General features: G+C 52.7%; 2 protein-coding genes across 2 annotated transcripts; both read right to left on the bottom strand.

The window, feature by feature from the left end:
- Window positions 1–3,897: 3,897 nt before the first annotated feature.
- Window positions 3,898–11,027, bottom strand: TXN2 (thioredoxin 2; the record flags this gene model as incomplete). Its single annotated transcript, XM_082002617.1, has 3 exons — window positions 3,898–4,072; window positions 9,036–9,159; window positions 10,792–11,027. 3 exons carry the CDS (start codon window positions 11,025–11,027, stop codon window positions 3,956–3,958), a joined length of 477 nt encoding a protein of 158 aa, XP_081858743.1. The 3' UTR covers window positions 3,898–3,955.
- Window positions 11,028–13,978: 2,951 nt separating this feature from the next.
- Window positions 13,979–21,628, bottom strand: FOXRED2 (FAD dependent oxidoreductase domain containing 2; the record flags this gene model as incomplete). The annotated part of the gene is given in 9 exon segments (XM_082006685.1): window positions 13,979–14,244; window positions 14,985–15,155; window positions 16,050–16,291; window positions 16,797–16,962; window positions 17,620–17,786; window positions 18,486–18,755; window positions 19,252–19,381; window positions 19,384–19,502; window positions 21,066–21,628. Coding segments are annotated over 9 exon segments (2,055 nt in total). The 5' UTR covers window positions 21,590–21,628.
- Between the last annotated feature and the right edge of the window lie 805 nt (window positions 21,629–22,433).

The following is a 22,433-nucleotide window of genomic DNA, read 5'->3' as shown; positions in this document are numbered from 1 at the left end:
CTGTAAGAAATTTGGGGCTTCTCCTGCTGGTCCTGCCCTGGATGCATGTTGAGGAAAAAAGCTACCAGGCATGGCTCGGCACAGCATTCCCCTCCGGCATCGCGCCCAGCCTGCGGCTACCATTCTCGCCCTGAGTTGCAGCCTCTGGCTTTTGTCTGAGAAAGATTTTAAGAGGAAAAGTGTTGCTGAGGTTACAGAGATGCAGAGGCAGAGAAACCACGAAGCTCCCAAGTGCACCCCATGTCCCTGAGAAGAGCAGCAGGAAGGCACCAGTGTGTTGATGGACTTGAGCCTGGGTCGGTTGCAGGGGCAGGTAACTAGACTGTGTAATAGGTGATCTAGTTTGGTTTTGGGCTGGAAGTCAAGCCTACAGTATTTTTATCTTATCTTTCTATTGCTTAGGATATTGCAGCTGTGCAGCTGTTATTCTTTAACTTGCAGGAAGCCGAAACTCACAGCAAGCACTTAACGCAATTCAGCAGCAGTTTTGAACAACACTGAGCTTAACATTGCTCGTAACAGCCTTGCAGGGTTGGAGAATTTAATTGCCGATTCTGTCTGAATCCTATAATCACTTAGTTGAGAAAAATGAGGTGTTGGGGGGGAAAGGTCAACGTGATTAACAAACTGGTAGGGCAAACAGCACGGCCGGGCTGGTGAAAGGCCCTGCCCAGGGCAGCGTTAGTGGCGGATGCTTCCCTGTTGACATGGAGCTGGTCTTCGTTTTGTTCTTTGCACAGGAGGAATCATATCATACATTGATAAAGCAAAGGTTTTACTGTCAATGCTGGGTGGCTGGGCTGCTGAGACAAGACCTCATTGGAGCCAAACACGGCCAAATCTGTCCCCTTCAAAGCTGTAGAGGACCGCATATAGACAACCTGCTGTGTGCTGCAAGCCAGGTGACCTGAATTTTCCATCCTCTACCAGCACTTGCAGCTGCTTTCGGCATAGTACCCCTAGCAGAGGAGGTAGCGCATCTCTCCCTCCTTGCAGGCGTTTGCTGTGGCCCAGAGCAGTTGAAGGTTAACGTGGAGTTTAGCAGGCAGGCACAAACATCTCAGGGAAAGGAGCAGCTGAAGGAGGGCTTGTTGCAAGTGTAAAGCCAACAGAAACGAATAGGAAACCTGCGCTGGCCTGGAATCGGGCGCCTTGGACAAGGCTGTGAGGACAGAGGCACTGCGCCTGACCTTTGCAGGGGGGGATCTCGGTGTTGGGTTCAGAAAATACCTGCAGAGGGAGAAGTGGGTTTAGCTGAGCTTTGCTCCCCTTAGGAAGGCACTGACTGCCATGTCTTCTTAAAATACCAACAGTTAGAAGCTGAGAAAGCTGCTGTAATATAGGCAGGCTTGGGCAGGAGAGAGCAAATGCTTAACAGATCAGAGGAGCATTCAATGTACTTAACCCCAAACAGGAAAACCAACTGCATCCTTGCTGGAGTGAGCAGAGAGGAAACATTTTCCCAGCTGACATGGAAAAAGCAGCTGCTGCTGAGGAATTACCTGTTGCTTCAGGTCTCTTCTCTTGGGAGAGACCAATATCACATTCAGGGAGCATGAGAATTGCTGTGCAACCCCTTAGTTCTTTAACCGCTACATAAATACACTGCTGGTAGAGCTTCCCGCTTGCACCTCCTCCGTTATTGACCGCAGCTGTGGGAATCCCTGAAGTCTCCCCCAGCATTCAGCAAACAAGGAGCTGAATTAAGATCCTGCCACAGAAAACATCCTTGTGCTTTGAGACCTGTCCTGTGGTGAAAACTGTGCAAAGCGCTCAGGGAATCTCAAGCTGCCCCCAAATCCCTCCTTCTTCTTTCCACGCATTACGCTGTTTCTGAAGGATTTCTACAGGGCACCACATACGTGGGTCTTCAGCATTCATCTCAAAGAAACAGCTATGGCTTTCACGTAATGCACCCTAAAGCGTGCGGCCACTTTAATAGCTGAATGGCACCTTAGCTCCACTTTTCCTTAGAAGGAAATGATAAAATAGCTAATTTATACTGCCCCTTAATTACACAATGCAAAGTCACTGTGTTTTTTCCTGTTCTGTAGGATGGTGAAGTATGAAAGTGGACTATTGTCGGGTACATGACGCTGTTCCCCTACTTTTCCTGCTCATACGGGAAAATGGAGAGAGTCTTTACTAGAAATGTTTACAGAGCAGGAACACTGAAACTGCAGGGCAAATTGCCTGGCCTGAAACATGAGCAGGACAGGAGCGGTATAGCTTCTGTGGTCTCCCAAATAAAATAAAATAAAATAAAATGCCAGTTTTTACTGATCGTAACTGACCACCAGTTCTTTACCAAATTACATCCAAGTGACATCATCGCTAGCAGCATGCCGAGGGTGAGATCAGCCCAGCCCAGATGGGGAGGCACCCATCCTGGCAGACCAGCACCACCTTGTGCTGCTGCCCAGGCCCGAGGGACGATAGAAGCAGGTGGGAGCAGTGATGCCTGCAGCACTGCGGTTGCAGCAGGACACACAGGACCTGGATCGCAGCCACCCTCCTGCTCCTTCAAAGGTCGTAAATCATTGCAAAGGTGCAGAAAAAAAAATTGCCTCGACGCTCGTAACAACCAATGCCAGTGAGGCAAAATGGAGCAGAGCCAAAGCAGAGTTAAGAGTGATTGAAGGAAACAGAAGCTGGGAAGGAAAAAGAAAAAAAATAAGCAGCTTGTACATGGTTATTAAGCACTTACAATGTTCTCGTGCAGCTTAGATAAGCAAACTGGAATTAAGCACTACAGTAGGCATCAGCCCTGGCACTGTACTCTGCCTACAAGTGCACGAGGAGGCTGGGAGCACTTAGAAGCCAGGTTGACTGGAAACAGGTGTACAGGGGGAGGAGGAGGAAGAGATGGGAAGGTCTGAAGGCTGCTCACGATACGAGCACACAACTGCCTCCCTTAGTCTAAAGGTCAGGGCAATTAAAGTCAAAAGACTGCCTTTTGGCAGGGCTCACCTGCGTGAGCAGATTTAATCATTCACCCATGGGAGAGGGAGGCTCTCGGGCAGGAAAGAAGCGAGGAAAGCACAGGGGCAGCGAGCACAGCTCAGGTTCCCTGTGCGCAATGAGCTGCTATTCCTCTGTGCACAGGAGGAGAGTCCTTCTTCTGGTGTCCTGGATCCAACAGCACCTAAAGGGGGTCCCAGAAGCAGCACCAATAGCCCCATGAAAGTAGTCCACTTGTTTGTTTTTCAGCACATTACCTTTTAGCAGGGATCAAGTCATAACCTGTGCCCTCCCAGCCCATCGTTAGAAATCAGCCATTGTGCTGCTGATACTCCCTCTCACCTCCCTGGACAGACAAGGGACTTCCCTCTGATTTCTGAGAATCAAGTTTTATTCTCCAGCTAGACAGCAGCAAACGATAAAGTTCTCTTTATTACAGACCTACAAATGGAGATCCATAAAATACTCTTAAAAAATTATGATGGGAGCCCATGGATTTTTGGAGGGGTTGTACCTGTCCCAGTGACACAAGGACAGATGGACAAAGAGACAGGTTTCACAGACAAGGCAGAGGCATTCTCAGCTTTAAACAAACCCACCCAGGGCAGGTATGTACCCACAACTTGAAGGGAGCAGCTGCCCTCTGCTCTGGGCTATCAGATGCTAGGCAAAGAGAAAAACATTCCTCCTCTTAACAGCAGCAGCTCCGCACGTCAGCTCTTTGCTGATAAACACAAGGCTCCTAATTCCAGCTGCATTCCCCATTCTGAGAATATGCAGCCCTGCTCCTCAGCGCCCTTTACAACCACTGCTGCTCAAGAGAAGGGGGAGTGGGAGGGAAGGATTACAACACTGTCCATCTCCTAAAAACCCCAAACCAGAAGAAAACCCCAGGTTGTACAAGGCAGGCAGTTCACGTGCCCTTCAGCTCTCCCAGGCAAGGAATGCACAACGTGGACGTGTCCAGAGGCAGAGGTACAGCCACCTTTTTACTTCAGGCTCCTATGAGTTTCTTGAGGAATGCCTCCAGTTGATCCTCATCCTTTATCCCCACAAACTTATCCACGACATCTCCGTTCTTCATAGCCAGCACAGTTGGCACTGCTGACACCTAGGGGCAAGAGAAACAGGGAGACGCAGGTGAGCAGAGGCTGCGGAGAGCCCAGCTGCACCCTGGCCCCAAATGGAGCTCTACAGAAGTCGTAGCTACAAGGGAGCTGAGCGTACACTGCACAAGGGTAACACATCCACTCACAAAACGCAGGCCAGATGAGGTCCGCGTTCCTCCTCTCCCGTGGCCTCATCTCTGCACTGACTTAGATCGCACTGCTTAAGTCAAGGCTGAGCAGCTTTTTGAGTATAAGTAAGACCCAAAATTTTAAAGACAAAACCAAAGCTAATATAAAAAACAAGAAGGCAAAGCTTTCCCCCCCCGCTCCGGTACAAATTCCTCTCTCCTTCCCTTTTGTCCTATCAGAAGCAAATAAACCCAGCCTTTTACCAGCACACCTCTCAGACATGATGACCTTTGGACATTTTATGGCCAGGGTGGTATCAGACTGGACATGTGTTCTTCTCCAGACAGGACTGGAGGTGGAGGAGGGTGCCTCCCCCCATAACTGCACAGGGAGATTTCCTCCTCCATCCTACCACTGTAATGACGAACCCCTCCAACCCATCCTTCCTTTTCTGCTCCTGTTTTCAGTGGTTTAGCTGGTCACACACCAGTGGCTGTCAATTGCGGATCCCTGACAATGAGGTAAGAGATCAAAAAGTCCTTCTGACCAGAGCCACCAGGCAGCTGTGCTGCTCTGGGTGCTGCTTTTTTAGCCCAGAACAAAGTTTTCTGGGAGTTATCCAAGAGAACAGCAGTGGAAATGACAATGCTCCCCAGGGACTTGCCAGCTGACTGGTGACAGAAGAGACCTCGGGGACATGATCAAGAGAAGGAGCAACCACAGCTCGGAGAGCTGCAGCGGTGGAGAGATCTGGTCGTGTTTCTGACCCTACAGCTTCAGCACTCTTATCTCAGCAAAGCCTGCCCCCCGCTCCCCCCAAAACACGTCCTGTTCTTATCTCGCCTGCTGCCTCCCCGCCAGCCTGCGGGGCCTTTCTGCGTGTGCTGCCAGCCCCGAGGATCTGCAAATCCTTCCTCGGGAAACCTGCCAGAGGGCTGGCTTTTCTCCCATCGGGAGTCTGAGATGAAAGGGACATTTTGTGCTTCCCTTCCCACCCGGTCCCAGCCGGCCAGTCAGCATGGCTCCCCGCAGTCTGTCCTCCGGGGCTTGTGCAGTCTCATCTGAAGGGATGGGAGCGCCAGGGCTGCCGCAACGCATGATCTTCAGCTCCTCCTAGTGACTAGCAGGAGCGGATCCAGAGGGCTCAGGCCCCAGCACTGGCAAAGATGCCGCCAACATGTTCCCTTGTGATTTTAGGGATAAGAAAGGACAGTATCAGCACTGCGCTCACCTGGTCTCTCCCTCCTGAGAAGGGCAAAGCTCCACCGAGCCTCCCTCTGGCTTGCAAAGTGGGTTAATAACGAGCAGAGTTGCCCCAGCTCCATTCAAAAAAACCAGCATGCCCAACCAGCAACAGCAAGCATCAAGCCATTATGGCCTGCGTGAGGAACGGGCGACTCTTCGAAGCGGCTACAGAGGAGCAGCTAACGCAGAGTTACAGGGCTCTGCGTGCTGACCAAGCGCACCCACGAGCTTCACGCAGCCTCGATCTCTCCATCTCTTCCCCTTTTCATGCTGGTGAGCAAACCATGAGAATGGGTGGCAGGTCTGGGGCTGGTGCTGCAGAGCTGGGTGAGAACCAGGGGCACTGAGCAACTTGCCTCAGCCCAGAAAACACGACACTTCTGACAGCTTTCTTCCTGCTAGCTGCAGCAAGGGCAGCCTGTTAACAGAGCACGTACTTAGTCTTGCTGCTTGAGAAGCAAATGTCATGGGAATTTCTAGAATGCAAAGATGGGGCCTCCCCCCCCCCCTTTTTTTTTTTTTTCTTTCTTTTGGGTCCCATCTGCACTGAACATAAACAAACCCTCCTCCTCCCACAAGAGCATTTATAGAGAAAAAGTCAGGCTGCTTTTGATCAGTGCTGACCACACAGATAAATAAATAAACTCTGCTATCTGGGCTATTCCTTGCAGCACCGATACTGAGGGAATTCTCTCCCATGTGAAACTGGGATTTTTATACAAGCTCAGATGCCACAGCACAGAGCAGGGGGAAGGATTTCATCGAGGCTTCAGAGGCGTAACACAGGACCAAGCTCTGCTGATGAACAACTGTCCCTGTAACCAGCAGCTCTCCCAAGCTGCCCACCCCCAGCAGCTGGAGAAGGGGCTGCCCTTTCCCAGTGGCCACATGCACAGGCAATGGGCCAACGCAAGAGATGAATCTAAAGAATTTTAAGACGGCAGATTAAACAAAAGTATTCCTTCTCCCTTTCTGCTTTTGGGGTGAGAGGTCAGGAACAGGCTAGAGCAGCAGAGAAAGGCCACAACCAGAGATGAAAGGTGTTAGATAAAAGGAGGAATCCCCAGAGAAAGAACTTTTGTGCTGGGCATAACCGGACGGGGAAGGGTGCCGGGGACGTTTCTAGCCGCAGGAAACGTGTCCCCGCTTCGTGCTAAGCCGGGACAGCTGGGAGCCAAGGGCAGACGGCAGCATGTGTGAAGGAATGCGCCGGCATTCCTCAGCTCTTCCAGGGGTTCTCTCCCCCTTGCCCTGCCTCCCCCCTGCACCAAGGAGGCTGGTGAAGAGGAGATTGTGCAATCGGATGGCAAGCTGGGGGCTGTGTGCATGGGCAGCGGAATAAACATGGATGGAAGGAGACTTCCTGGCAGCGAGTGGAGGAGTTGTGGGGGTGGCATGGACACTGAAAACCCCCGAAACAAAAAACATCTCAGCCTACAGACAGCTGATCCACAATGGAATGGCTTTAAAACAAATAAATCTTTCCTGATCCCTTCTCAAATATCACCTTTGGTTTCCCTGATCTCTCACAAACACTACCTTTGGTCCCTCTTTTATCTCGACTTGGTGTCTTCACATCAGCCCTTACACTCACATCTCCTTAAGTGGCAACCTCCCAGAAGACAAAGCAAAACCAAGCACATGTTCAGCACATGAACACCACTTCTGCCTTGAAAAGGATGCCCCAACCTATGCAGATCAAAGCAAAAAATTCTCCTTTACCCCTACCCATTCGCAGCTATCCTACTCACAGACACTGACTAGGGATGGGGTTTTAGCCACGGGGTAACAGTCAAGACCAGACATACACATCACTCTGAGAGCAGAGGACACAGCGGCGATCCCCTGGCCCTCCTGCAAAACAAAAACTTCATTATATTTGTATATAACGCTCCCGAATGAATTGCTGGAAGCTCGTCCTTGCCTGCAGCCTCATTCCTGCCTGCACCTATGCCACCAGGGCTGCAAGACAGGCAGACCCTGCAGACAACTGGGTGTACATGGCAGGCTGTGCAGCTGCTCACTCATCATCGGGTGGGGAAGCACACGCAGCGTGTCATCAAACCTGCAAAACTCAGGAACTGTCAGCCTCTTTTTAAAGATCTTTCTTCACACACACACACAGTTTGCCATTTTCCAGTCATCTCAGATTATCCTCTTGTAATCCCAGCCAATTCGATCTACTGGAAGGCTTGGAAGAGTTAAGCTAATAATGTCTATTCTCTTCTCCTTTTCTCCTTAGGGTGGTTGCTACCAGAGCCTTGCCTGCATCTATTAGGATTTATGCACTTTCTGACCACCACTGAAACAACCTCACCCTCTTCAACTTCTTCTCACCAGCACTCTCAAGCTACGCAGCCTTCGAGCTCGCAACACACAGCCCTGCACAGGAGCCAGCAGCCATCTTCCTTGGCCTGGGGTGTATCTGCCAGCACACCACCACCAAGGAGAACATCAGAGGCTCTCATGCTCAGCTTGTGGAAGCTTCAAATCATGTTTGTGGCCGCCAGCTGGGTGGACATGCCAGAAAGGTCTCCTTGGGAAAGAGGGGGAGGGAACAAGCCGTTTCCACTTCCTTCTCCTTCTGGCTTGGCACGGTATGGGAACAGCACAGGGCATCTCCTCCAGGCTCAACAAAATGACAGCTTGCTCAGGAGATGGTTCACACTTTTCTGGGCAACTTGAGGAGCCTCCTGTGCTAGCCTCCACCCTGGGAGCAGGACTTCATCTGCAGAGGAGGAGCAGCTCCATCTGCATCATACACAAGCAAACATTAAGTACTTTCTTCCCTGTAAAACACAACAGCAGGGTGCCCCGACTTGTAGACCACGTCGTTGTTTACAAGGAGAGATAATGGGGGTGAGCACAGCCATCAGAGGGATTTTTACATTTCTTAAACTACCTAATCACTGACACAGGGAAAAGATAAATCACATAAAGGCTGTGGCCTTCTCCAGTCACTCTGCTTCTTCCTGGGAGCAAGGCAGCCCAGGGAACACACATAACACTAGTGTAAGCACCAAGGTTCATACTTGTCAAGGGTGGGACATGCACTCCTGTTGCCCTTGTGCTCTCCAACCTGGCTTACACCTCTCCAGACAAAACCCACGGTGCCTGCTTGTGCTGCAGCTTAAGGACAGGACATTATTACCCACCAAGAAATCCTGAACAAGGAAGGAAAAGAAGACATGCTGGCTGCATGAAGAACTGCTTTCAAGAGCGGAACAGACCGGGGCTCATTACTTCACGTTCCTGCCCTGCACCTGAGCAGCCCATGTACGCAGTAAAACGCTGCGCATGCTGCGGGCTCCTCAAGGGCAGGCAAGCACTTGCTTTGACAAACGCCTGCAAGGCTTTGAGGATGCATTTCTGCGGAATTAGAGGTGGGGATACTGAACACAAGCAGAAAAGCTAGAGGAGAGCCAAGCAGTGAAATCTACCTACTAATGAGTGACCCGAGGGATCAGGAACCTGTATGCATTGGGCTTCCCCCCCGCACCAACTCTGCTGCCGTGCAGGCACACCTCTTCCCAGGAAGGGACCTTCTTTGCCCCACCAGCAAAGGAGTACTCATGCTCTTCTAGCTCCTACCTCATACTCAATAGCAAGGTCTGTGTGATCATCAATGTCCACTTTGGCCATCAGCACCTTTCCCTCCTGCTTGGCCACCATCTTCTCTAACCTGGGGCCTAGGATCTTGCAGGGGCCACACCACCTGATGGAGAAAGAGGAGAGGGGTGTTAGAAGCAGCAAGTGCAGCAGCGGCTGTGGGAGGCTTGCCAGTACGCCAGTACCTTTACCACTGTTGCCGTTCCACTCAAGAGCCATCTTGGAAAGATCATTCCTGAACCACAGCTTAAAAAACATTTCTCTCACAAAAGTGTGGGTTTTGTTTGTGTGTGCGGGGGGGGGGGGGGGGAGGGGGGGCAGGGCCTGAGTGGAAGAAGAGGTCCCCATTTGGCATTCACAGTGCTTTTGATATCACTGAAGTCTGCTCTGACAGCCTTGGTGGTCCTCCTGCCCCTCTTCTCTGCCGTTCATCCCTACCTTGCTTTGCGTCCTCGCTGGTGCGTATGTGCAGAGTTGTGACCTTGCTGGCCACAAAGCTGCCCTAGAGTGAGTGTCACTGCCGGGTGTGGGCGTCACAGCCCACTCTCAAATCGGTTTACGCCAATCACCAGACCACAGACTTCCCCTCTGCACTCACTGCAGGGTTTTAAAGAAATTCATCTTTAGCTCCAAAACTCGCAGAAGCACCACATCTGTTCAAAGAGAGACCACCTGTTCCAAACTCAAGTGCAGCAACCGCAGAGTTTGCGAGGCCCTGTACACTGGAAATGCCCCCTGCATCCTCTAACTGCACCAGCTACGACAGCATGAACTTAGGTCAAGGAAAACATGAGCTAAAGCTCTAAGTGCCCTTTTCTTTTAAAACCCAAGCTCTGGTAAACTTTGTTCCTCCTGAGCCTCTCTCTGTACCAGGTTTCAGGCTTTCAATTATTTGTCCTCTCCTCCCTGTATGATCCCAATTAATGTTCATTTGGGTTTGTCAGTTTGGTCTATTTAGAGCAGATGTTTTGGGGCTGTTTCATCTCTGTTTGCCCAGAATTGGCCACAACAGGCTCACATGACAGCACTGTGGGACTATGAAAATACTTGAGAAAACAAAGATAATAAATATCATTAATCCAGCAGATAACATCTAGGAATATTTTTACTGGCAAGAGCATGACAACATTTTTATCGATGACAAATGCTGCCGTTGGTATCATGTGGCTGTTATTAATACATAAAGACATTTGCTGTCAAGAGCCCAGCCTCAAGAGCACACAGCGTAAGAAAACTGGAAAGACATGACAGTGCTGGGGCATATCAAGCACAGTGTTCTTCCATGGCTGTTAATATAATTTATTGTTTTTAAAAGGCCATTTAATCCACAAAGCTAAAAAAGGGAGATATCAGAGGTTTTTTTCAGTCTTGAGGTGTCTTTTGCAGGATGATGCAATGTTGGGGTCAGGATGACACCCAAGCAGTTGGGAGGTGCAGCTACGCCACCCCAGGGAACGCCTTCCCCCAGCACTTTTGTTTTACGTTCCTGCAGGGTGTAGCTACACCCACAGCAGTGGAACCTGACGGGTGAAACCTCTATGGATTGTGCCGTAGGGGCAGAAGTGCCTTTTAACACCAGGCACCCAGCAGGGTGGTTGGCAGCTCCGCAGCCCGGGAAGCCCTTGGGCATACTCATGTCCCCAGAGAATGCGGCACGCCACTGCATCGGGTAAGCAGCAGGGACACACCTGCATGTGTGATGGCAGTGAGGGACACAAGAGCCATGGGGGTAACTTACTGTGCGTGGAAGTCCACCACGACGGGTTTGGGGTTGTTCACCACACGGTCCTGGAAGTCGCTGCCATCCTGCACGTTGAAGGTGCTCCTGCAGCCTGCTGAAGTGCCAAAGGCCCTGCCATGGGGCGCCGGTGGGGCACATGGTGCCAGGGGGCCAGAAAGCATCTGCTGCCCCTGCAGGGGCAGCGTCCTGGGGGTGAGGGACAGCAGCTGCCGGAGCACCAGTCTCTGGGCCATCTGTAGGGAGAGGAGAAGGTATGTGGGGTGGGTGCACCCCACGGCCAGTCCCACTGCAGCAAAGCCCCGCTCACAGCCCCCTCGGCAGGGCAGCCCCCAAGCCAGGAGGTGCCCTAGGCAGAAACATATGGGGCATCACACAGGAGCGTTTACTGCCCCTAGGCCCAGCCTTTACCACCCCACTGCAGCTCCAACCCCACAGCCATGGGGTTCCACCCACCATGGGGCCCCCAGCTCCAGACCCCAGCTTCCTCCCCATGGCCATGGGGTAGGGCCCCCCACCCCAGGCACAGAGTTCCCGTTTCCCCCAGCCCTACAGAGGCCCGAAAGGGATCCCATTCCTTCCCACACCATAGGGCAGGGCCCGCAGCCACGGAATCCCCGTGCCCTGGTACCGTGGGGCACAGCTCCTTCAGCCACAGGATCCCAGCGGCTCCCATCAGTGGGACAGGGACACACAACCACGAGGTTCTCCCCTCAGCCCCCAACCCTGTGGGGAAGGACACCCCCGCCCAAGCTACGGGAGACCCACTGCTCCTCCAGTCCCGTATGGCAGGACGGCCCCAGCCATGGGGGCCCGAACTGCCCCCGACAGGGCAGGGCCCCCTAGCCAGGGGGTTCCCACTCCCCCGGCGCCATAGGGAAGATGCCCCCCAACCACTGGACACCCCAAACCCACGGGTGGGCCACCCCTGCCCCACACCTTCCCGGGTCCGGAGGTGACCCACGCCCAACCAAACTTCCGCTTACCGCCCCGCCTACCCGCACGCTAGATTCGCCGCCGCCGCAGGAAGGCTGTGAACACCGGAACGGCCGTCCTCCCAGCCGATTGGCCGCCGTCCTAGGCACCGATCTCTGACTGGTCGCCGTGGCCGCCCATCAAGCCCCTTCCCACTGCCCTGTAGGGGGCCGGGGGTGTGCCACGCGGGGCGAATCTTGGGTTCTGATTGGCGCCAGCGTTTTCCAATGGGAGCCGCGAGCGCATCCCGGGGCGTGGCTCGCCTCCGGCACGTGGCGCGAGCCCCGCCCCACTCGCCCGCGGGCGGAGCGCGTCCCCCAAACCCCGCGGCCTGGGTCGGGGCTGGGCGAAGGGCGCGGCTGCGCCGCCGGCTGTTTTTAGGCTTGGCTAGACAGACACAGCCCCGCACCCGCCCTTCCCCACCCCGACCTGCGATCAACACGCACAGCAGGACCGAGCAGGGCACCGGGAGCAGCCTGCTACCCTGCGTAGGTAGCCTGCTACCTACGGGTGACTCAGAACCAGCGAGGCTTATTGCTCCCCCGCGCCATCCGTAACCTCAACGCCCCATCGAAAACGAAACGACCCCGGCAGCGAGCAGCAGCGCCACCTCTGGGAGGTTTAACGTTGCCGGATCCCAGCCCGGGAGAGGGGCACGGAGCACGCTGGAGCGGTGGGTGGGTGACAATCCAGGAGGCTGGCGCTTTGAGGCAGCGCGTAGGCAGCCCGCCAACCCCATTCCATCACAGGTCCTTGCCTTTCCCAGCCCCCAAATAAAAAGCCCACGTTGCCAAGGATGTAGCAGGTAGCGGCCAGGTAACCAGAGGCCACAAGAGCCATTCCTGGCTGGGACCCCGAGTAGGGGTGATGGGACATAAAGCCCACAGAAGGATGCCGATTGCCACCGCCTGAAATGGCGATCGCATGCCCTTGCGTGTGAACAGCTCCGAGGATGAAGCAGAGGCAGGACAGGAACGGGGGCTTGACAGGAACAGCAGCTGAATTCGAAGGACTGGGAGAGTTTTGGGCACCTGTAGGTACAGCCCCCTGCCCCAGGAAGCACCACGTGCAGAGGGGTATATTCTTTTAGATGCGAAGGGGTTGGAAAATGTGTGTGGAGGAGGTAAAAGCCTGTTCCCCCTCACCTCTCCTCTTATTTCCTAGAAAGCACAGGGACATCACAAGATGGAGCTCAAAACTGCTCCTGCTTCGCAATCTCAGGGCCTTGGAAGGACCCACAGGGAGGCGACAGACAGACGCCAGTGGCTGATAAGAGGCAGTAAGAAAGCGCAGACAGCCTCCTGGCCAGCGCCGCCAAAATCTCAAGGTGACTAGAGGGGAATGAAAGAAACAGAAGACAAGCATTTTAACAACATCAAAGTCCACCCAAAATGTTCTTAATGGGATATAGTGCAAATAGGAGAAATATTTGCCATGCTTTATAAAAGACAGGGGCTAACCTTTCAGGCTGCTTGGTGCGGGAGAAGAAAAAAGTGACGACAGCGGAGCCGAACTCAGTGTAAGTCTCTGTGTCCCAGGCTTTCCAGGCAAGCTACGCATCCTCTGCAGAGGGAAGAGTCTCCTGCAGTGCCCTCTGGGAAATGACAAATTATCCCACCTATAAGGTAACCAGAAAAAGACCACCCCTCTCCACTCAAGCTATGCAACTGCCCTAACTCAGGATGCCCTAACTAAATGCAGGAAAAATACCAGGAAGTTTGCCTGGAGTTTCTGCCTGGAGGAAGTTTGCTTTGGGGTTCGGCACAGAAACAAATTTTCAAGTATATGGAGCGTACGGCATCCGGGGACCAGAGAGCCTGCACCTGGCTGCCACGAGGTGTGAAAAGGTCACCTCTGAAGAGGAACGTGACATTTTAAGTCACCCAGGCATTCCTCCTGCACTCGCTCTTCTTTGATGTCACTGCAGATACTGGTCTCTGAGATAAACACAAACACCATCTTCAGGCAACTCTGAACACTGCAAGGAGTTGCGGGAGCCTCGGCATCACTGGATTTTGGCCCTTCTCTTATGCTTCAGAGCACGTTGGTCCTCTTTGTAACAGCAAGATCTGAGCAGGTCTTTGGCAACTCATGACCAGTGGAAGGCATGGGGATGGAAAAGGTGCACAGGAAAGGGCAGAATCCTGCTGTGGATCTCTGTTACAATATTGTCACAACAGCACCTATGGGTTTCAGTGTGGAGCGAGAAAGGTTAAAGTTCATCCTTGGCATTAACAAGATGCTGCAGCGGACGAACCGGTATCACATGATCTCTCAGCAGCTCATCCTGTGACTCTTCGTAGCTCTCGGGGGGTCTGTCTCCTGAAAAGTCTGCAAGAGTGTAATCCTCCAGCAGGCCGGCTTCTACCGCGTGGCGCCGGAGCCCCTCGCTCCCCACGAGCCCTTGCATCTCCACATACCCCTGCCGACAGGAGGGAGGCAGCTTCTGACGGGTGAAGGCAAACAGGAAACAGGACTCTGCAGGGGAAAGGATCAAAAATCAAGACTCAGCAGAGATACCTTGTAGAGAATAACTCCCCTAAAGGCAGAGAGGGTGAGGGAAGATGACTGGAGTTTCCCACCCAGCACCCTGCCCCGGATGGCAGCAGAATAATTGACTCAATTCTGCAGAGCTCAGGAGATGCAGGGTGGGATCTCCAGGCTGCATTCTGAGAGCAAAAGGAGCTGGATTTGAGTTTGCAGCCCTCTGTCATCATCTTCGTACCACAGGACTGCTTCCCTCTATGCAGCATGCGGGGGTCCTGCAAGGAGGTTCCCAGACGAGTCCTCAGACCAGGAAGGGAGGCAGCAGAGGCTCTCCAGCTCTCATATCCCAGCACTCCCATTTCCCATGGGAAAGCAATCCCATCATCAGTATGTGAAAAGAGATCTGGTACACAATGGCACGAAGGAATGTTCAGATAATGGAGGCAGAAGAAAAGCTGCAGGTAGAAAAGGGGCTGAATCAAACCCCATACACCTTTCCCTAAATCCTTGTGTGCCTGGGACAGTCTGTTTCTAGTGGTGAGCAAGAGCAAAGGCTATCTGGGAACATACACGCAGCACTGGCACTTTTTACCACCAAAGAGGTGTCACTGACGGTGAGACCACCGGCCTGCCACAGGGAGGAGATCTCCACTATTAGCAGAAGAGATTGCTCCTGTCGCGTGTCCCTCTCATCTCCTCCTCCTGCCACCCCGACCCTGTGCTCAAATTACCTGCAAAGAAGTTGCGTAGGTCAGTGCTGAGGCAGTTCTCCAAAAAACGCCTCAGCGGCAGGATGTGCGCGTTCGGGGCTGTCCAGTCTGTCAGAAAGTCCTCCACAATGTGATGGACAGCATCTGGGCAGGGGAGAGGCCAATCTGGGGGCCGAAGTCTCATCTCACGCTCTGCCAAGAGAACATTAAGGGAATCTCTCAGAATCAAAATGGCATTAAAAAGAGCTTGGGGAGTGGAAAGCAGCTATGACAGCTGTTCCAGCTTTTGTCCTGACCTTTTTAATCCCTACCTTACTTTCATTTGCAATCCCCTCTGCTAGCCCTGTCCTCAACATCCCTGACACTGCACAGCTGCCCCTTGTCCCTGCCCGCAGTACTTCCTCTCATTTCAGTCCTGTTTCCCCCGGGCAGGGACTGCCAGACAGGCTGAGATGCGTTCAAGCTTTAATGCTGCTACCCATCATGCTTCCTCTCATGCAAGGCAGGCTGCACCCTGACCCTAGGTTTCTGGAGATGAAGATTCTGCATGCTCATTTCCCAAGGAAATCTATTCTGAGCATGTTTGTTTGCTGGATATAACACACACTCATCTTCAAACCCTTGCCTTTGGCTGCCTCTGTCACTGTGTGACCTCTCAGACCTGAGCCAGCCACAGAGGACAGCTTTCTTCTGGCATTAACACTGAACAGCCCAGCCTTGTCTGCCAGGAGTCTGCAAAATACATGCAGGGCACCAGCAAAGCAAAGCAATGCTCCTCTATTTGGGAATGGGGCAGTTCCCAGCACACCTGTTTGTTCCTGTTCTCAAACGTGAAGTGTCTGGTACAATCACCCCCGCCCCGACACCTCGTTATCGGTTTGACCAATGGAAACTTCTTGCCAACTCCCAGCTTTTTCTTCAGCTCACACAGTGGTGGCAGGTGTCCCAGGGGACAGATGGAAGGAAGCGGAGGAGAAGGGTGTGCAATGCCTTCAAGTGTCCCCCCTCCTTTGGATGTGACATATCTTCATCCCTCTCCATTTTGCTCGTATTAGATAATTAGCAGGGAGAGGCAGGAAAGCTTACCTGTTGGGAGGCGTTTGTAATAGTAAATAACAGGGTGCAAAAAGTTGGACTGCCAGGCATGCTGTGCCTCTCCCACGGCCCGGTTGTAGTAGAAGACATCCTTGTCAGCCCCAGAGAAATTCCTCCCATACTCCATGATGACGACAAACAGCCCATTGGGAGCCTTTCTCCCTGTCTGCATTTCCAGCTCAGCCAGGACTCCAACTGGGTACTCTTCTAGGTATTCAAATGCTGTGGCATTCCTGTGAATTGCAACCACAACCGTTGGACTTTTCCACCAGAGAAAAGCTAGCTGGGATCCAACACCCCCTCAGCTGGTCAGGACTAAGGCCAAAGAGCCAGCAGATAGTAATTATTTTTGGTCATTACAGATCTGGGCTGGACTTGATGCAGAGCTTATGAAGGCTTAAGATAGCGTTACAAGACTCCATTATTCTCCCGGATTATGGGATTCCTCTCTACATAAGCACTGCTCAAGGAAAGCTTTTCCCTGGGCACAGTAAAAGGGTACTACACCTGAGCCTAGAGGGAAGATCTGGACCATTTCAGCCCCTTAAGAGAGAGAAGTAACTGGCAGAATTTGGGATAGTGGCACCAGTTGCAGCAGCAGTACGGGTTTTGAGGTGGCTGCCTATGTGACAGTAAGATCCTTAGGCAGCAATTTGTGTGGTGGCACCACAGGAAGCAATGGTAACGAAAAAAGAATGAAACGATGGAGTGCAGTGCTGGGAATAATTACTCACTCACTCTCTCAGCAGTATGATGTCAGCCAGGACACTGAACATCTGGTAGAGGCCCGAGGCCTCGTTCACCCGCTTGATGATGGAATTGGTCAGCTGTGTAATAGGGTAGACTGTGCATGGCCAGGGGACACCATGGTGACGGTTTTCCAATAGGCGGTGGACCGCACGAGCTAAGGCATTGAGAGAAACAAAGACAGCTTATTTAAAAATCCAAGCTTACTCTTTTATGAAATACCATCGCTGTGCTGCGGCACACACTGATACTGGCAGGACACAATAAATAAGCTTTACAGCTCATCCGTGCTCAGGATCTCCCACCCCAACCGCTGGTAACTGCAGTGGAGATGCCTTCTGAAAGCTGATGTGATGCTAAGTGGTTGGTGAGGGGGTGGGGGGTCCTCAGGGATATTTCATTGCTTCTGAGCAGTCCTTTAATGATAAGGATGGGCACACACACATAAAGATGGAAATTCTCTTCACTGCCCAAAGCTGCTGGCTTTTAAGTCCACAGCACAGACCTCTCACCCACAGCCTGTCACGAGGCAGAGCATCTGGCAGGCAGAGATCTATTGTATTACATAAATAAGAGACAGTGGGCAAGAGAGGCACAAGACAAAACAAAGACAGACAACCAAAAACTTCAGATATGACCCTAAGTCACTTCTCCTCCACTTCAGATGATGCAGTTGCAGCTTGGCTGTGTTCTGTTGTTCTTACTGCCAGCACAAGACTAAGGATGATCTCTTTCCAGCAGTAAGCCATGAATTGGTCCTTGGAAGGGAGGAACAATTCCCATCTCTGCCCTTCCTGTACACCCCAGTACTCACTTGTATACCGGAATCCATGGATAAAGCCCCCAGCAGATTTCCTGAAGTCAACAGAGTGGCTAGCAGTGCCGAGAACAAAAAGCCCCCGAGTGCCTCTGGACTCGTAACTAGGTTTGATCTGAGGATACTTCTTTTTATTCCCTTTTCCTGGCATCATTCTAAGGGATCTGATGTGCAGAAGAGAAGAGCAGGCTGTCAGGAAGGGCAGGGGTGGAAAAATAAAGTGTTTCTGATAAGGCACACATCATACTGCAGCCACTGCAAGACATTGCTTCACATCCCCACTGCCTTCAGTGGGATCTACTACTTTCCCAAGAGTATAAAGTCAATGAGGATCTTCCAGAAGACAAGGGTGCTCATCTCAATTTGCTCTTGTCCAGAGCAAATTCCAGCCTGAGCCACTGACAGTGAAATTCGGAAGACAGTGAAGTTAGCAGTATCATTTTCAACTGCAGGATGTACTGGGAAACAAATCAAGGTGGAGTGAAGGTTGCATCCTCAGGGGAAAAACAGCATTCATTCCAAAAAACACCCAAAACATTGCTAGCCTTCTCCATGTGATCTGGCAGGTCAGGATGTTAGGTTCTAAAGGCACAAGCTTTTTCTGTCACCCAAGTCCCAACACTGCCATTTGCTCAGCCCTGCAGCCTGTTGATCAGAAGGCAGTGGTACACACGTTCCCACTGGACACGGCTGTAGCTGCAGGGTAAACAAAGGACTGTGTGGAACCAGGTAGCTCAGAGCATGTGGAGGTCCAGGCAACACTGCCAGGAGAGGACCTGTCCTTCGCTTTCCTCCCTAGTCAGGCCCTTCATAGTCTCTCACTCTAAATACCAGCTTCCCTCGAGATCCTGGTTATCCCTCACCTGTTGTAGATAGAGAAGTCAAACTTCCAGCCCAGGCAGCGGATGATACGGTCATAAGGTGCTCGGGTGGCAAAATTATCCAGTTCGTCCTGTGGCAGGGTGATGGCATCGATGCCTGCACTGGTGTTCCTGCTCTCCAGGTAGAACCGGAGTGTGATGTGCAGCTTCCCTTTCTTGTCCTTGATGATAGCCAGATCTTCCAGGTCACCCTCCAGAAGCCCATCCAGCGATTTCAGCTGGTAGGTGTCTAGCAGGCCATTGTTAATTGCTCTACAAAAAAAGGGGGAAGAAGAATGTAAGGAGAGGTGGGATCTGTGGTACAGTCTCAGCAGCTGGAAATGGGACACATTTACCAGGTATCCCATGCTCCCCTTCAGTGCAAAGGTTATCCCCAGAGCCTCAAAGCTCTCTGGAACAGCACAGGTAACACAGCCTTGCTGTCCTTGCAGAATGTAGTCAACCTCTGAGCTCTCCTCTGCGATTGCAAGCATGGAGAACAACTTGGGAGCCAGCACTTCTTAATGATACGGTTTCCAATGGGACATTTTCCTATTTTACACAGACCCCGAAAAGCTCTCATCAAGCTCCTGTGTTCAGCAACTACGGTTTCCAATGGGACATTTTCCTATTTACCAAAAGAAAGAAGGCCCCATGTTTCTCCAGGACCACAGCACGTGCCTAGCCAGTCCACTGCTGCCTGGCAAGAAGCGGTTCCTGTGTTTGTACTCTGGCTGCATTAGAAAGAGGAAGAGGAGTGATTTCCTACCTCAGATCCCCGACGTAGTGGGTGGCCCACGAGAGTCGCACGCGGGACCGGCTCACCATGTGGATGAAATTCGTGACACCTAGAATGTTCTCTGCCGTCTCAAAGGCTGAGTTCCCTCGCCCCAAAATCATACGGTTTGGCCAGCAAAATCCTCTGGGTTGATGGACACGGTCTCATAACCTTCTACGTATTCTGAGCCAGGAAAGTTGACCACGTTGGGGACCCACGTCCCAGTGGCGACCAACAAAGAGCTGCAAAAACAGGGATAGCACTAGGGAATGCAGGAATTATAAGAATGGGGCCATCACTCCAACTCATCACTCCTCCCTCCTCCCGCTGTGGAAGATGTCTGTGATGGGCCCCCCTCCAGGCACAGTGGATCAGCTGCAAAGGTCATGGTTTCAAAAGAAGCCTTTCTCCAGCTTCACCTAATGACCTGCTCCTGTCTCCTCTATCCTCAGGCCAACAAAGACGAGTAGGAACATCATTACATATTACAGCAAAAGTCAGTATGGGAACTGTACATAGACATCTCCCTCTGTTGTTCATGAACGTGCAAGTACTATTCACGTGTACTCACTGACGATGTATCTAAAACTAAAATTTCACAGGTTAATTATATGTTGCATAAAAAATTACTTTGATTTAAAATTTGTGTTGCCTTTTAGTACAGAACAAAAATTTTTAAGAGGGATAGAAAATGGTTTCAACATTTTTAAAATGTAACTCGTAGTCATAAAAACATGTTAGCAAAACCACTAATTGTTAACACTACAAGTAGTAATCTTTTTACATCTCTCTGTAAGAACTTGAATCTTAGGGAAATTTTTGTGATTTTGACGGAAACATCAGGCAGCTGAGGCTAGCAGCACTGTCTGCCATCCCAGCCTCGCTCATGCAGCTCCTGAGAGTAACTCACTCATGGTGTGTGGGTGCCTGGCATTGCCTTCTGTTCCCTCCGAGCTTGCCAGCCAGTGCACCTCCAAGTGACAGCCAGCACGACCTCCTGTCGTAGAGCTAAGGTTCTCAGGAGAGGTGAGAAATATACTCCATATGTTCACACGAGTAACTTCTAGACGGTTTTTAGGAAAGTAGCTCAGTAGCAGCAAGAGATATACATGCGTGAGTATGATAAGGGAAGGGGAATTCAGGGAGCAGCAGCCTTGAGGGTTATTTCTCATAGTTGGCTCCCTCTTACTGCAATGGCACCACTTTTCACTTTTCTCTCGTGCTAGCCCAGGGCTTCAGCTGGCTGGGGCACACTTCTAAGCACACGTGGGTTAACGCAAGTGAGGTGTTGCCGCACTGACACTCAAATTTGTAATAGAGGCAGCAGCAGCTACAACAAGTACGACTGAGGTTGTTTTTTTTTCAGAGAGCAGTTATCTAACGATAAAACAAACGCAATTTCAAACTCAAGGATATCAAGGATAAAACCTGTGGTTGATGGCAATTGTGGCCAGTTTTTGTCTGCTCTGCCAGCTCCTCAGCTGTCTGAGGCATAACATTGCTTGCGAAAGGCAACACCTTCCCAAGAGCAGTTATTCCACCCACCCACCCCGCCAATCCCTGCAAAATGTTTTACCCCCGTGACGCTGGTTAAGACTCTAAGAGGCTGTGACACCTCCATCCTTGGAGATAGGCATGCATCAACAAGGCAGGCTCTGAGCAACCTGACGTTGCTGGCCCTCCTTTTGGCAGGGGGCTTAGATTAAATGACCTTTATGGGTCTCTAATTTATTCTGTGATTCTGTGATTTTGAACACATCAAGTCTGTGGAGAGTGGTGTGGCTAGCACCAGGTTTGCCCATTACCTGCATTTGTAGTTCTGCCTGTCCTGGTCGGTCAGCAGGAAGTAGTGGCCATTCCAAGCCTGATCGTCCCTCTCCAGTGTTACATGGACAATGGCTGTGTTGTACTGAACCTGCAGCTTCAGCAGGGAAGCAAAGTCCTCCAAGTAACGCACCATCGTGTCAGCATTAGGGAAGAAGTCACGGGAGTAGCGTCGGAAAAGCAGCCGGTGGTCATGGCTGAGGAGCGAGTTCCAGTCATGGCGGAGGTTGAACTCTCCATTGGATTTGCCCGTGTACTGCTTGTTGATGCTGATGAGCTTGCGGTGGCGAGGGTAGAGGGCGAAGAAGCTACCAGGAGCGTGGCTCCTCTCGAAGACAATGTAATCCCGTCCAGCTCGCTGGAGGAAATACGCCGCCTGCAAGCCTGAGGGGCCGGCCCCGATAATGCAGTAGTCGTGGTAGAGGAAAGCAGTGCTGCCCGCCGCGCACAGGCTGCCAGAATACAAGGCCAGCACCAGGAGTGTCCTGTAGACTGCTGGGGCCATGGTGGGGCCAGGACAGCCGCCCCTGCAGGGCAGAAGACCAGGGGGGTGTCATCCAGGGAATGAGCGGCTCCAGCAGGTGGAGGCCTCCCCGCAGGAGACCCCCGGCCTAACCTGTCCCTGCCCAAGCCTGGCCGCCATGATGCCACCACCGCCCCTCAGGGTCCCAGGCCACTCCCTGCAGCCAACAGCAAAAGGCGTCTGAGGTCCTCCAGCCAATAGTCAGACAGGGTCCCCCACGCCAGCCAATAGCAGGCGGCATGGAGCCCAGAAGGCGGGAAGGCGGGGCAGCACCCGTGGGCTAATGGCTGCAAGCCCCAGCAGTGCCTCCGCGCCCCAACAGCCAGTGGGAAAAAGAGGCACAAGCCCATCAGCCAACGGGAGATGGGTGCCCCTCGCTGCCCTCGATCTCCCGCCAATAGGGACGGGTCTCGGCCTCACCGCCCCCCCCAATGGCGTGCGGCACGTGGCCGCCACCTGCGAGGCGCCGCGCGTGACGCACGGCGCACCTGTCGCGCGGGGCCGCCGCCGCCGCGAGCCGGCCGGACCCGTCCCGCCAGCGGCCGCACCTGCACCACAGAGCTCGCGCCGCTCCGCTCCTCCCGCTCCGCGCCCGGCGGCCGCCGCACGAGCCGGCGGGGGGAGGGGAAAGGGGGCAGCGCCGCCACCCGCCGAGGGGTGGGTGAGGGGGCGGTGCGCGCCCCGCGCGGAGCCACCACCCCGCGCCGCGTCACGTGACGCCGCCACCTCCTCTTCCCGCCGCCGCGCACGACCACGTGCTCGGAAGGCGGGGCGGGGCCCTTAAAGGCGCAGCCCGCCGCTCCGCTCACAGCGGCGCCGGCGGCGG

The sequence above is a fragment of the Phaethon aethereus genome (assembly GCF_964289735.1).
Source record: "Phaethon aethereus genome assembly, chromosome: 1".
Lineage (NCBI taxonomy): Eukaryota > Metazoa > Chordata > Aves > Phaethontiformes > Phaethontidae > Phaethon > Phaethon aethereus.
The sequence above is the reverse complement of the archived record's forward strand: the minus strand, read 5'-3'. Positions and strand labels throughout refer to the sequence as shown.